Below are 13825 nucleotides of genomic sequence, written 5' to 3'. Positions count from 1 at the left end.
AAACTGAAACTGAAGCCGAGCAGCGACGCCGAGCGCCAATGCCAGCGGCGACGCGGCAGAGGGAACCGCAGAGGGGCAACGGCGAAGCAGAGCGGCCCCCACAATGGCAGCCGGCTCCGAAACAGGTTCGACGTTAGCAAGGAGCTCAAACATGTTCGTTGGTTATGGAAGCGGGGGTGGTGGAGCTGCAGCTCTCAAGTACAAATAATTGATATTACAAAATGTGGTAATTGAACATTAAGTTACGCTTAATTTGAAGGTAATAAATGGTACATATAACAATTAATACTGATTTTGTAATTCAATTCACAGATATGTAATCATCATACCCACTTTTCTTATAATTAAAATTGACTTTTAAGTATCAACCCAATAATAATAGTATTTTAAAAGTAGAAATAGTGACCGATGGAATTTGTTTGATTACTTGATTAAAAAATCTTTATTGAAAGTATATTTAATGCCATATTATCAAAAAAATATCATCATAAGTTTATAATTTTAAATGTTTTTATTTAACAAAAACAATTATTTAATTCTTTCTTATTGAATAAGTTAGAAGTTAGTAAAACAAATGACTCAAATAAACATTTCAACATTCTTGAAATTCTCAACCGCCACTCGCTGTGATGTTTGCGTCTGCCAACCTGTTTGAGTTCGATGTGTTGCATTAAAGTGGGGACCCACAACTCTTCAGACGACAGAGCCATAATATGAAGTACGAGTATAAATAAAAAGGTAACGAGGCTTTAGGAACGACTCCGATCGAACTTATTTGATTTAACGAAAAACTAACTACTGCTTTAAGTAACGGAAAGCTTTCCCTTTTTCCTATCAGGTCTGACTTTAATACCATCTACATTTCCTTTTCATTTTTCTTCGTCGCTTGATTGTTTGTTGATGTCTTGTCATGAAGCTTTTTTACAGTTCTTTTTTCTGCTGACGCTGCGTTGCTTCTGTCACCGACTTCTTTGTTGTTGTTCCTGTTGTCGTCGTCGTTGTTGCTAAGTCAATTTTAAGGTTTATTTGAATTTCATTTTTCTTAGTTTTTCTTGGTTTTGTATTTTTGCTTTCTTACATCGTCGCTGGTCGTTGATATTTTTAGTGTTTTATGTAAATTCTTGAAGGCGCTATTCAAGTCATGTTGGCTCCCTCTCTTTCGCTCCCTCTTATGTACGCATATAAATACATAGTTGCTAATGAGGTTGGCTTTATGCCCGACCATACTTATTGGTTTTCCAAGTTTTTTCCACCTCTGCCCCCGTCTGCATCTTTTTGCCACGATGCCTGTTGCTTGTGTAGTTTGTGCTGCAAACTAATAACAAATTAATTTTGATTTGAATTATTCATGCTCGGCTTAACACTCACAAAATGGGAGTACTCCTAAACACACACACGCTTGCACACTGACAAATAAATTAGCATTTCGAACTGGGATAAACCGATTTAACACGAAATTTGCAATTACCGCACTTGGGAATCCGCTTCGGATCGAAATCAAATTCAAATCGAATTCCCATATTTAACTGCCATCCATTCAATCATGATGAAAACAGGCAGACTTCTTTATAATCAAAGTTTTTATAGTTTTAGCTGTTTTTGATGATAATAATGCACATAAAAAGTAGAATATGGATATATACTTAAGTTTAAGATTATATAATATCAATAATAATTATTAGATAAGATAACATATTGATAAATACTTTGCCTACTTTAAATCAAAAGAAATCGATCTTCTGAACTGAATATTCTTTAAGGATTGCCACTATCGAAGTCCACCTGTACTTCAACCAGTTAGCAATGGTACAGCGGAATCTTTCTCCGATCGGATATCTGACTTAATACGGATTTAACTAAGTCTCCTTTCCTTTCTTGCTATCTGCCTTTAGCAGGCAATCAGCAAAGACAACAGGAAGGTGAAAAGGGGCAAGGTAAATGGGAGAAAGTCTGAGACCCCCGACTTCTCTCCTTTGAAACCTCCATCCTTTCGGTACCGTTAATGATGATGCCACACACGTGTTCCTGCCGCTCTGTTTGTGTGTGTGACTGAGTGTTTCGCTGTGTGTGAGGAAGATGCAGCTGAGCTCCAGTAGAATGCACTCATGCAGCTTGATTGGCCTCCTCGTTTAACCAGCCGACCTCCTCCTTTCACCATCCCCTTTTATCTTGCCATCTTCTAGCCCACTCAATGACAGACAAAGCCAAAGAAGAAAAACAGGTGGGGCATAAACTGAGTGAGATGGAGGAAATAACTTCCTCTACTTTATATTTTACTATTTTTTGCCTAAATAAATGGGTTAGTATTACCAAGGACACCTGATATACAGGCCAAATGCAGGAGAGGACGAGATTCATGCTAAATTGAAATAGTAGGCATAGCAACTGAATAAGTGCTAAAATTGCCAAAGGAAAAGGGGGATGATAAAGTGAAGGAACAATTTGATACTGGTGGAGTTTTTAATAAAATAATTAAGGTCTCCACTCAGAAGGTGGGTTAAGTAATGGAAGAGTAATTAAAATGGGAAGGGTCAAGAACTGGCTGATGGTAAGTTGCAGAGAAGGAAAAGATATATAGGATTTCCTAATATTTCTCATTATTCTCTTTTAAAAATAAACAATCCATTACCTCTAATAACAAAATCCTCTTAAGAATCCACATAAATGGGCGAAAAGGCTCAACTGTTGTCAATGTTTTTGGAAAATCCACATATGACATGGCTGTTGCCTTTAGCAATCCATTTAAATTAGCTGTCATTATTTATGGACACTGCCCAGTGCCTCGATACTGAGTCCCCTCGTCCCATCCCCCGCTTTGTCGCACATTTGTGGGCTAATTAGTTGGGCCGCAGTTCGGAGCCAAGTCTGGAATTATTACAGTGTCGGCTAACTGATAAAGCCCTATACCCTGCCCACAAAATGCCGTCATCATCATCATCGATGGCGCCGCAACTGTCAGTGCAGTCCGGGCCATGATTTATGCCTGGATTTGGCAAAACAGGGGGATTCAAAATAAACATTCCATCCCAAACTATACTGAACCGACAACCAGACAAAGCCAAACAAAACTATTGCTAATGAGGTCCGCAATGCGCGAGGCAAATAAATTCAGAAGGGAGCTGACTGCTAACCCCCATACTCAAATTCACGCATTCATCCTTTGGGCAAACTCCCCCTTGACACCAACCCCAAAAAAAAGGGCTACTCCGCTAATGACCAAAAGCGGATTTCGCATTGCAGGCAATTATTATTTCTTGTTTTTTCCTTTTTTTTTAAAACATAAATTAAACTAAGCCGCTCAAGTGGTGACCCCACAAAGTACCCCCACATCCAAATAAAAACTCCCTCAAAAGTAAGGAAAACTCGGTGAACCGTTTCAGTTTTGTACATTTCTTGATTCACGGCTAATGCGAGGATATCAAATTTAATTTTGCGTAATTAATGTCCCCCAAACTTCCATTCGCAACCCTTGCCAAACTTGACCGAGGTCCGAAACATGACCAAAAAGAAAATTCATTAATATGATTTAGGCCCACAGGATAAACAACAAGAACAGCAGTAGCTACAGCAACAGCAGCAGCTTCGAGGCACAAAACCTTCCAAATAAACCGAAAAACAACAACGAAAAAAACGAAAATGATTTTGTATTTATGTTTTTGGTCCCTCATCGTGCATGACTTAGCCAAGAAATAAAACCCTTTTTCCAAACGTCTGGCCAAAAAAAGCCCAAGCTAAAGGAAAATAACTGAACAGAGAAAAAAACAGAATTCGATAAAGGTTGAGAAAAAGGATATGACGAAAGTGAAAAGTGGAAAACTGGAAAATTTTGTCACCTACAGGTCGGAGCTGCCAAGAAAATCCTACCCAACAAGTGTATTCTCTTCTTACGAGAAATTTGTAAAGGAAAATAAAGACTTAATTTAAATAAATATTAATACTTTTTGCCTTTTTCACTTATAAGTTTTAAATATAATGAACTCATGGTAAACAAGAGCCCCAGGCAACAATATTTTTGGCTGCAATAATAAATATTCTGCGTAATTAAAATGTTTGTTATCGACCATATTGCTTTCCTACTGTTCAAATATTGAACATTAACATTTTCGTATATGGATTTCAGAGCAATTACTAGTTTTTGTTGCTGAATAAACGAATTTAAAATCCTTTTTCCCCTTTTGGTGTCTGGCTAAACTCTCTGGGAACTCCCTTCACGTGATTGCTTTTCCCCAAAGTTAGGGCAACCTATGAAAAAGGTTTTAATCAGCACGTGGCATGCATCCTGCGTGTGCCCACGTGGGTAGGCGGATTGGTTGTTTTTTCGGTGCTTTGGCTATCTATCTGCTCGACTGCGAATATTGCCTGCTCCAGCCAGACTCAGTCCCGCTTTTCTCATTTTCCCGACTGCCTGGCAGCCTTGTTTATTTACATTGGCTGCGGCGATGGATTTATGAGCGAAGCCATTGAACTTGCTTCTCGCTATCGCTCACTTTACCTTTACGTGACCCCCTCCCTCCTTTCTAACTGAAAGCCTGCCTATTACTCCTTGCGTCCTCATATGTGTGGGGTTGGTACACAAATATGCCAAAGGCACGCACATAGCCTAAGCCACTCACTTGGGCCAAAACACTCACCCATACCCACACACACGCCCACACCCACACTTGACACAATGCCCAAGCTGCCCCAACCCGTGGCACACCCCTTTCGGCCATGGTGACCCCTCGGCCTGGCCAATTTTGACATTTGCGTTTTGACGCACGCGGCGTATACGCAATTTCTGACTTTGACTATGACTCTTTAAGCCCTGTTTTAGCTCACGCTATTGACCACGTGACCAGAAAATTGTTATCGCTTCTATTCCTCTTTACTTGGCCAAAAGTTTCAAATTCCAAATATAGGCAGAGAGATGTTGTACGTTTACTCTAAAGAACGCCACGTTTCATAAGTATCAATGCCTAAGAAGCAGTTTTAGCAAAGAGTCTACAAATATCTTTAAGATATAACAAGAGTTATATAATATGACAGGAATCACATTCAATGACTCAAGAAGACGCTAGATAAATAATGCCCTAAGTTATTGACAACAAACTTGTAGTTCTCCTTTGGCCATTGCGATCATATTGTCAAACCTCTCAACGTCATCCGATTATGAAACGGACCTTATGTACCATACACACACTATGGATGCGTGCGATTTCTCATATTTCATAGCTTGACCTCCCCTTTCTTTAGCCCGTGGTATAAATTGTTTGTTCCTGTTTGAGCACTGTTTGCTGTTGCTTTTGTATTTATTTTTATGACCCAAAATGTTGGCACGTATACACTAGGGGAGTGGGGGCAGAGCAAGTTGCCTTCTCTAATACTATAACCAATATAAATGTCATTTATGTTTTGGACACTTTTTGGTAGCAGCAGTTGGGAGGTTGGTTGGGGTTAAACTGGAGCAGCAAGGAGGGCCCTTTGAGTGGCGAAAAAAAATATAGTAGTAGAGAGTAAAATTCTGTTGTGGTCAGCGATACAAAAACCGCAGCGAATCGAGGTTTTGGAATGTGGATTGGGTAGGTGAACTAGAATCAACAAACACTTGAAACTCGCAAACACAGAATACAGGATATATGCAGGATGCACAGAGTGTTGGGCTCCATCCGTGAGTATCTGTATCTCCAAATCTAAGTGTATTTGTATCCCCATCTCCATGCAAGTGGAGCCACAAATGCTGTTGTGGCGTGTGATAACCATCACATTCCACACACATGAAAGAATGATAGCACCACTTAGTGGCACTTTAGGATATGCAAAAGCTGTAAGGACTTCCGCTTACGATTCACATCAGGATACTCCAGCAGAGTTGGAGCAAAGCTGAAGTTGTCATGGATCTGGTTATTTTGGCCACTCGCCTTTTGGTCTGGAAAAGTATTTGGACTTGTGAGCTAAGCTGGATTTTGTGGTAAGGATTTGCTTTGACAAGGATATCCTTAAACTAAGTCTGAGAAATTTTGTTTTCCTTTTTCTGCTGGAAGGAGATTAAAAATTGTTAATTACAATGTAATAGAGCTGATTAAAGGAATACAAATTAATTAACTTTGATCAACATTCAGATAAAAATGACTTGATATCCGTTCAATTTACTACAACAGGCAAAAACACTTAACTACTTAGCAAATCTAAACATTGAATCAAATCAACTTCCTTCGTGTCTAACTGAAAACTATTCAGACACAATATTAATGGAGAAGGAAATCCTGGCTCATCCATCTCGGCTTTCCCATTTCCCACCGAGGAAAAGACAACCTTCCATTTACTCGTTGTGAACTTCATGATACGCGAGTCCCTCCTCCAAAAAAGCTCGTTCCAACTTCCGGATCTCCTGCTGCTCCTCTTCCCGTCAGTTAGCAATAAAAGCGGAAGGCGTCACTTTCCAAATGGCGTCATGCTGCTTTGAGCTTTGTTTTCCCGCCCCCTTGGCTGTTTTATATATTTTTATTTATGCCCTTTCCGCATCGCTCTTATTATTGCATTAACTCAACAGGGAATGGTGGCGGGGGCCCTCACTCCTATTGTTATATGTTGTTTTCCATGTTATTCTATATTTTCTTTATATGTATTGAGGATCCACAAACCCTTTTCATTCTTCCGATATTATTATTTTTATTATTATTATGCATGTCGCGTGTGCTGCCGCAAAGGCAAAAAACAATATTTATTTGTTTCGAACCCTTTTTTGCTTACGGAGAGTGGTGGAATTCGGGGGTGACATTACCTTCCACAATAAACCATAAGTATGGTCGCGATTTTCCTTCCCTTACTTATGACTTCTTTTTGCAACCTTCGTCAAGACGTAAAGTTGATTCTCAGGTCACGACTTCGGGTTTCATTCGTTTAGTAGCCCAAACTATTCAAATTCCAACTATTAATGGATAAACACCCACATTTTAGCGCTCCTTCGTCTTATTTTTGTTTGTTCTGTTTCCTGTCAACTTTATGACAACGTATTTGTTGGGTTTATCTAGCTTTTGTATGTTTCTATTTGATTTATTTTTAGTGTCAACTAAACTGAAACATGCGAAATATGGCGCCTTTAATGCCACACGTTCAGCTCTTCCCGTTTCATTCAAATATTTTAAATCTCAGTATCTGGTTAAAACATAAATTATTTCATGCTGTCACGTAGGTTATTTAAAGTAAAATGATTGCAAAGGCTAAAAATCCGAATGTTTGACAGAAGAGAATATTTTTTGGACAGGATACACATTTTAAAAACTTTTTCGGTCGAAAGCTGCACAAAACAGTCTTTAACATAGCTGTAGGACTTGTTTTGGCTGATTTATGGCGTAAAAACCAGCATATGGGAATTTTGTTGTTTGGTTTTTTTTTCAAAAATGTCAAAAAATCGAAAATTTGACAAAAAATTAAATTTTTAGAACTCTTCCCCAAAAGTTTATGGGTTGTAAGTTTCGGTGGAAAGCTGCACAAAACAGTTATTGTCATAGCTCTGGGACTTGTTTCCTGGGTTTTCAATTTTTTTTTTATATTTTTATTATAAATAGGAAGATAGTAAAATCTTTTTGTATTCTTTCGATCTTTTTCAGTTAAAATAATTTTATCAGTAAAAATACCCGATTGAGCGCGCTAAACGTAAATTTGAATTACCCAATCCAAATACAACCACTAGTCGTACTCTTCTAACACACAGCAACGGCACGAAATTCGAACAAAACCCGATTGCTGGCGACTTCGAAAATTCATGTTAACTGCGATTAAATATTCGAGTAGCTCGTTCATTCTTTCACACCGTTTCATATTTGAAAACATACATATGTCGGAAGTCTATTAGTTTTTTTTAATAAATACTTAACATTTTTTTTAAATTCTCCATTTAAATATAAAAACCATGAACTTAAATACCAAATTTTTACTTTCCATTTTTATTTTCGTCAATCATTTTATATTAACACCCCCACGAAAGCAGATTGATTTGATTTGTCCCATAATCGACCAAAACAAATGTAAGAGAAGTTAGCAATTACCTCAACTTACTAGCTCTCCTTACCTTGCCTACTTGCGCGCTTCGTCGAGTCAATTTGCATGGCCAGCAGAGTTTTAGTGTCCACTCAGCTCGTCTGGCCAATGTCGATCGGATTTGCGCATATGTATATCAAACGGAGAGGGCCAGGCATATGCTCGATTCGATGCCCACCGGCATCGCCGACATACTGATCGTAGGCAGGCACCGCAGGTAGCCGATCTATCCAATCCGATACGATCGCGATCACCGGTTCTCTCGATTACCGATGGGTTAAAAGGCCTGCTAGTCCGGCCGCTCGATTCAGTCTGCCCCTAGCCTGGCCTTTTGTCGGGACGCGTTTATATTTGGAGCGTTACACCTGAGCAAATGCAGGTAGTTACATCCTGCTGGCACCGTGACGACGTATAGTGATGAGAGAGAAGAGGGAGCGGTCGGGCCCGCTTCACTGGCTGAGACACCTGCTCGACGGGCTCCTGGTGCGAATCCTCAATCTCAGTCTCTTTCGGGCGAAAAGCAAACCGCCTCCGAACGACTGCATATCCGGATTGGAACTATCACCCGCCTCCAAATATGTACCCATTCCGCGGGTTAAGGGACTTCCCATATTCGGAACGTTACTGGATCTAATAGCCGCCGGAGGAGCCACGCAGTAAATCCATAATGTTGAACTTCTAAAAGTCGGATTAAGCACAATCAACTTATCAACTCAAAACAAATGTAATTAAGAAACACATGGGGAAATCTTTCCTAAATGTCAATACATTTTTATTACGCCGGACTATTTCCACTTTAAAAATATACTGCCAAAAGTTTCCAACTTTATGGAATAGTACTAAAAAGTGATTACTATTACTTTTTGCCAAAAAAAAAGTGCTGGAACTTACTAGCTTGTATATATGTAATATTGTAATTACTTCAATTAATTTATCAATCCCCCAACATTATCGAAAAGTAAACTAATCAGAAAGAAAGTTCGATTTATAGAAGTTCGACACAATTGAAAATTCCAAGGATCCCTACTTTAAATTTTATCCACTCTGCATAGCCTTCATAAGTACATCGATGCCAGGCACAAGCAGTATGGGCCCATATTCAGAGAACGGTTGGGCGGTACTCAGGATTCAGTGTTCGTATCTTCCGCGAATTTAATGCGAGCAGTCTTTCAGCACGAGGGTCAGTATCCGCAGCATCCGCTGCCGGATGCCTGGACGCTGTACAACCAGCAGCATGCTTGCCAACGTGGACTGTTCTTCATGTAAGTGGAGTGGACGAAATGAGTCCGTTGAATTGCAAATTATCAGTCTACGAAACCGATCTCTGTTCTGTTCTTCGATGGGAGCAGGGAGGGCACCGAGTGGCTGCATAACCGTCGCATACTTAATCGCCTGCTGCTCAACGGAAATTTGAATTGGATGGACATTCATATTGAGAGCTGTACCAGGAGGATGGTGGAGCAGTGGAGGCGTCACACAGCAGAGGTAGCGGCGATTCAGCCAGCAGAGGGCGATGAGATTCAAAGCTACGAACTGCCCTTGCTGGAGCAGCAGCTCTACCGATGGTCAATAGAAGGTAACTTGTCATGGATAACTCATACAATGGGGATTTCAAAATCTCTTATTATTCTATTTTTCACCTGTTTTTAGTACTTTGCTGCATTATGTTTGGCAACAGTGTCCTCACCTGCCCCAAGATCCAATCTGCTTTGGACTACTTCACCCAGATAGTTCACAAGGTGTTCGAGCACAGCTCGCGGCTGATGACATTCCCGCCCCGATTGGCCCAGACTCTGCGTCTGCCCGTTTGGCGGAATTTCGAAGCCAACGTAGATGAGGTGCTGCGTGAGGGTGCAGCCATCATCGATCACTGCATAGGACTGCAGGAGGAGCAACGACAAGCGCACGACGATGTCCTTTACCATCGTCTCCAGTCAGCGGATGTACCAGCCGAGATGATTAAGCGAATATTTGTGGACTTGGTCATTGCAGCAGGTGACACAGTAAGTAGTAAAAAGCAAATGCTTAGCCCATTTCTAATTGAATATGATTTTACTCCAGACCGCCTTTAGCAGCCAGTGGGCCTTATTTGCCCTTTCCCAGGAGCCCCGGCTCCAGAAACGCCTGGCCAAAGAGCGGGCTACCAACGATTCTCGACTCCTGCATGGCCTGATAAAAGAGTCCCTGCGACTTTATCCTGTAGCGCCTTTTATAGGTCGCTATCTACCCCAGGATGCGAAATTGGGCGGACATTTTATCGAAAAAGATGTGAGAGACAGAAATATTTTATAGGCCGAATTCTATATCTTACCTTTCTTTCTTTAGACCATGGTCCTGCTATCCCTGTACACTGCAGGACGTGATCCATCACACTTTACGCAGCCGGAACGAGTGGTGCCGGAGCGTTGGTGCATTGGCCAGTCAGAGCAGGTGCATCAGTCACACGGCAGTTTGCCCTTCGCCATCGGACAGCGGTCCTGCATCGGTCGCCGCGTGGCTCTTAAGCAGCTTCACTCCCTGCTAGGCCGATGCGCCTCCCAGTTTGAGATGAAATGCCTCAACGAGAAGCCGGTCGATAGCGTACTCCGCATGGTCACAGTGCCCGATCAGACTTTGCGATTAGCTCTTCGGCCGCGAACCGAGTGATACAGTCATACATGCATTAACATAATCATAATACTAACAGTAATCGTAATTGTAATAGTAGTTTCTTTACTTTTATACAAATATATAAATGTCAGATTTTTAGTAATCTATCTAGTTAAAACATTTAAACTAGGAAAGCAGTGCCTGCAGCAAGGTGTACAGAAACATCACAGTGCCCAAAATGATCAGTCCTAGGATTGAGGAACCCCAAATAAGTTTCCCAAGGATTAGCACTACAGTGATCGTAACAAGAACAGGTATAGAGCCCAAAAATCGTAGACAAACTCGAGGAGGAACTGCGTTTTCACATATATCTACTTGGCCGGAGCTTTTGTCGAACCACTGCTCCGTCATAGGAGCGTACAGAAGTTGCCGCGCTACCTTTCCACAGTAGTCTTCGCGAGCATATAGAACTTGTATTTGGCTGCCATACTGGAAACGTTATTTAAACCATTAAGTTATTCTTTTACTTTCTTATTTAAACCTTACCCTCTTATTGATCTCTTCAGAGACGACGTGCAGCATTCTTACCAACGGCTTGATCTCATTGCTCTGGATGGGCAGTTGTGCTGGATCAACAGTCGCATGTATATTCGAGGCATTGAGAGACATTTGGTGTGGATTCAACTTTGAAGTGTCCAGGGAGTTGCTAGAGTCAAAAAAGCTGAAATTTTGTACTGAGGTCGTGGCAGGCAAACTAGGTTCCTCTGATACACTATCATTCATAGAAAGGTTTGCTGGATCGATCTGGTAATGAATTAAAAAATCTTTTAACAAATTAATCTATGAGTTTTGTCTAGCTAGCTTACATTAAATGTTCTACAGAAGGCGTCGATGCATTGACGTAAAACCTCCGGTATACGACTGAACTCGCGCAGGGTTATCTCATCCTGGGTGCACTCGCCGAAGAGCTTGTTAAAGAAGTTTTTAAGGAATCCCTCAGAGCGTTGTTTCTCTGCGATTTCGTTTCGTAACTTAGCTATATCTCTTAGCACCGAGTTGCGGGCCATGCTAATCAGGAAAAGGAAGCTCTCCATCTGTGTCTGCATGGCATGGCTAAAAAGTTTCGCCGAGCTTGTGTTAACCACAGGATTCCACTGTGAGCTTGGGGAATACGATTTACTGAAACATTAAAATGGTTTAGTTTTAAAATTTGAATAGTTTTGTGAATAATTAATTTTCAACCCACTTCATCATGTTCACTTGTCGCTGTGGGGAGTCAAAGCCATATGAATTGCCCGCATGGAGTCGCTCAAAACGTTGCAATCGCTCTACTAAGTCATGTTGGGCGAACATTGTGGCCAGGCGGTACAGCATAAAAGCGTTTCGATAGACCGTGTAATCCAAGCGCCCAAAGTGCGGTACCAATTGCATAAATATGTGTGTATACATAATCAAATTATCTATAATAAAACCGTCGTAGCAGGGCAGAATGGGCGGCTTGTAGGCAAGACTAGGCCTAAAGGTAAAGAAGTTAGTTAGCATTCTGATATAATATGTTTTTGTTTTTTGCTTACGTCTTGTTGTTCAGGGCCGCTATAGTGTACCTCCATGGCTGGATGTAGCTAAGCCAGAGCTCCAGCACCACCATCAATGAGCTGTCCAGAGGCCAACGATCGATTAAGCCGCATAGGAAAGCGTATATCCTTGCCTTTACCATGCTCAACGAGACCTTCCGCAATGCACAAAGCGAACTGTGATCCTGCTGAGCTCCGTTAGCAAAGAAATGAACCTGCTTTACTAAGGTACGTACGCCGCGCACAAAATCGCTGCTAGGCAAATGGTGCTCTGACTCGATGTCATATCGCAGCCAGATGTCAACGAAAAAATGGAGTACACTCTCAGATCGCCAGGCGTAGGCCCTGTTTGCGCTTGCATTTGCACTATTTGACTGGGGTGAAGTGTTCCCGCTGCCACCGCTAGTGTTTGGACTGCCTCCTCCGCCGGACACATTTCCGCCATTACGATATGAGCTGGGAATCTTGAGGTAACGCGGTTGCCTTTGAGGTTGCAATGCCTGCGCGGGCAATGGCTGAGGCGCCTTGACACCACCACTGAAGTGTACTGGTTCTATGCGGGCATCAGGCATCAGGGGCAGGAAGTTGTTGAGATACTCGGATACCAGCTTCAGGTACACTGTCTTACTCCTTACATTATGGATCTGCATGGCGATCGGGTTAATGGAGTGAAGAGGCTGTAGAGCATACAGCACAAAGTGAATTATGTAGAAATCGAAGGCGTTTAACGATAACGTGGTCACTTGGCGCATCATCGTGTCGATATTGATGAGTTCCGCATAGAACCTGGGATTCTGGCCAGACTGCAGTAGGCTAACGAACTTTGCCTAAAATGGAAACTCTTAGAAGGGATAAGAGAAAGTAAATCTATGACCGCCACTTACCGGCAGAAGGTTGATGTCCAACTCGAACTTGCATTGATCGAGGAGCAGGCGGTGGCAGAGATGCATCCAAGGACCAGACACGCCGAAAAACTGCTGCAAAATCTGGAAATGCAGTTGATTATTCTCCATCGTCGTCGTCCGCAGGCCCCAACCCAAAGGATTCCCATTGATTCCGAAAATGGAGTGCACGACGTGGGGGAATATTTCCTGAATTTGGCGCACGGAGCAACGATCAAAAAGGATACTCAGCTCGTGCACGCGATCATACAATGGCAAACTCAGCACCGTCAACAGGCGGCTCTGGAATGAAAAATAATTCAGACTAAAATTTTATTAAGTTGAATCACACAACTCACGCTTAGGTTTTCTGGAGGCATAGTCTGCGACATGGCGACTTTTTATGTGCAACAATTTCCTAAATTATAAATAAATATCACTTTAACTCTTAAAATCTTCAAACCGGCGTGCTGTAAACAAAACCCTTTTGTCGTGTTGCCGGACCTTAGAAATATCTAGGTGATTTGTGGTGCTGCCACATCAGCGAATGAATCATTAGGGGCACCAATTCCAATATTTTAAAATATTATTTTTTCAAATTGTGAAAATTACTAATTTGTTCAAGTGAAATAATAATTATATATGCTGAAATATTTAACATGGAATTATTCTGATTAGAAAATTTTATTTGGATATATCAATAAATCTATACCTTTTTCATTGTGGTGGAAACAGCTCACAACATACATAAATAGTTTGGTA

At 41.4% G+C, this 13825-nt stretch overlaps 2 protein-coding genes across 2 annotated transcripts; one reads left to right on the top strand and one right to left on the bottom strand.

Moving 5' to 3' along the window:
* The first annotated feature begins 8321 nt into the window (after window positions 1-8321).
* LOC108116493 (cytochrome P450 315a1, mitochondrial) lies at window positions 8322-10665 on the top strand. The gene is made up of 6 exons (XM_017228427.2): window positions 8322-8675; window positions 9072-9281; window positions 9369-9595; window positions 9670-10022; window positions 10081-10287; window positions 10345-10665. Exons 1-6 carry the CDS (start codon window positions 8437-8439, stop codon window positions 10663-10665), a joined length of 1557 nt encoding a protein of 518 aa, XP_017083916.1. The 5' UTR covers window positions 8322-8436.
* Window positions 10666-10722: 57 nt separating this feature from the next.
* Window positions 10723-13550, bottom strand: LOC108116492 (sphingomyelin phosphodiesterase 4). Its single transcript, XM_017228426.2, has 7 exons — window positions 13423-13550; window positions 13067-13366; window positions 12183-13009; window positions 11855-12124; window positions 11475-11787; window positions 11155-11412; window positions 10723-11097 (listed from the first exon to the last, which is right to left on the bottom strand). Exons 1-7 carry the CDS (start codon window positions 13453-13455, stop codon window positions 10795-10797), a joined length of 2304 nt encoding a protein of 767 aa, XP_017083915.1. The 5' UTR covers window positions 13456-13550; the 3' UTR covers window positions 10723-10794.
* Window positions 13551-13825: the final 275 nt, after the last annotated feature.

This window comes from Drosophila eugracilis, unplaced genomic scaffold, assembly GCF_018153835.1.
Source record: "Drosophila eugracilis isolate 14026-0451.02 unplaced genomic scaffold, ASM1815383v1 contig_367, whole genome shotgun sequence".
Lineage (NCBI taxonomy): Eukaryota > Metazoa > Arthropoda > Insecta > Diptera > Drosophilidae > Drosophila > Drosophila eugracilis.
The sequence above is the reverse complement of the archived record's forward strand: the minus strand, read 5'-3'. Positions and strand labels throughout refer to the sequence as shown.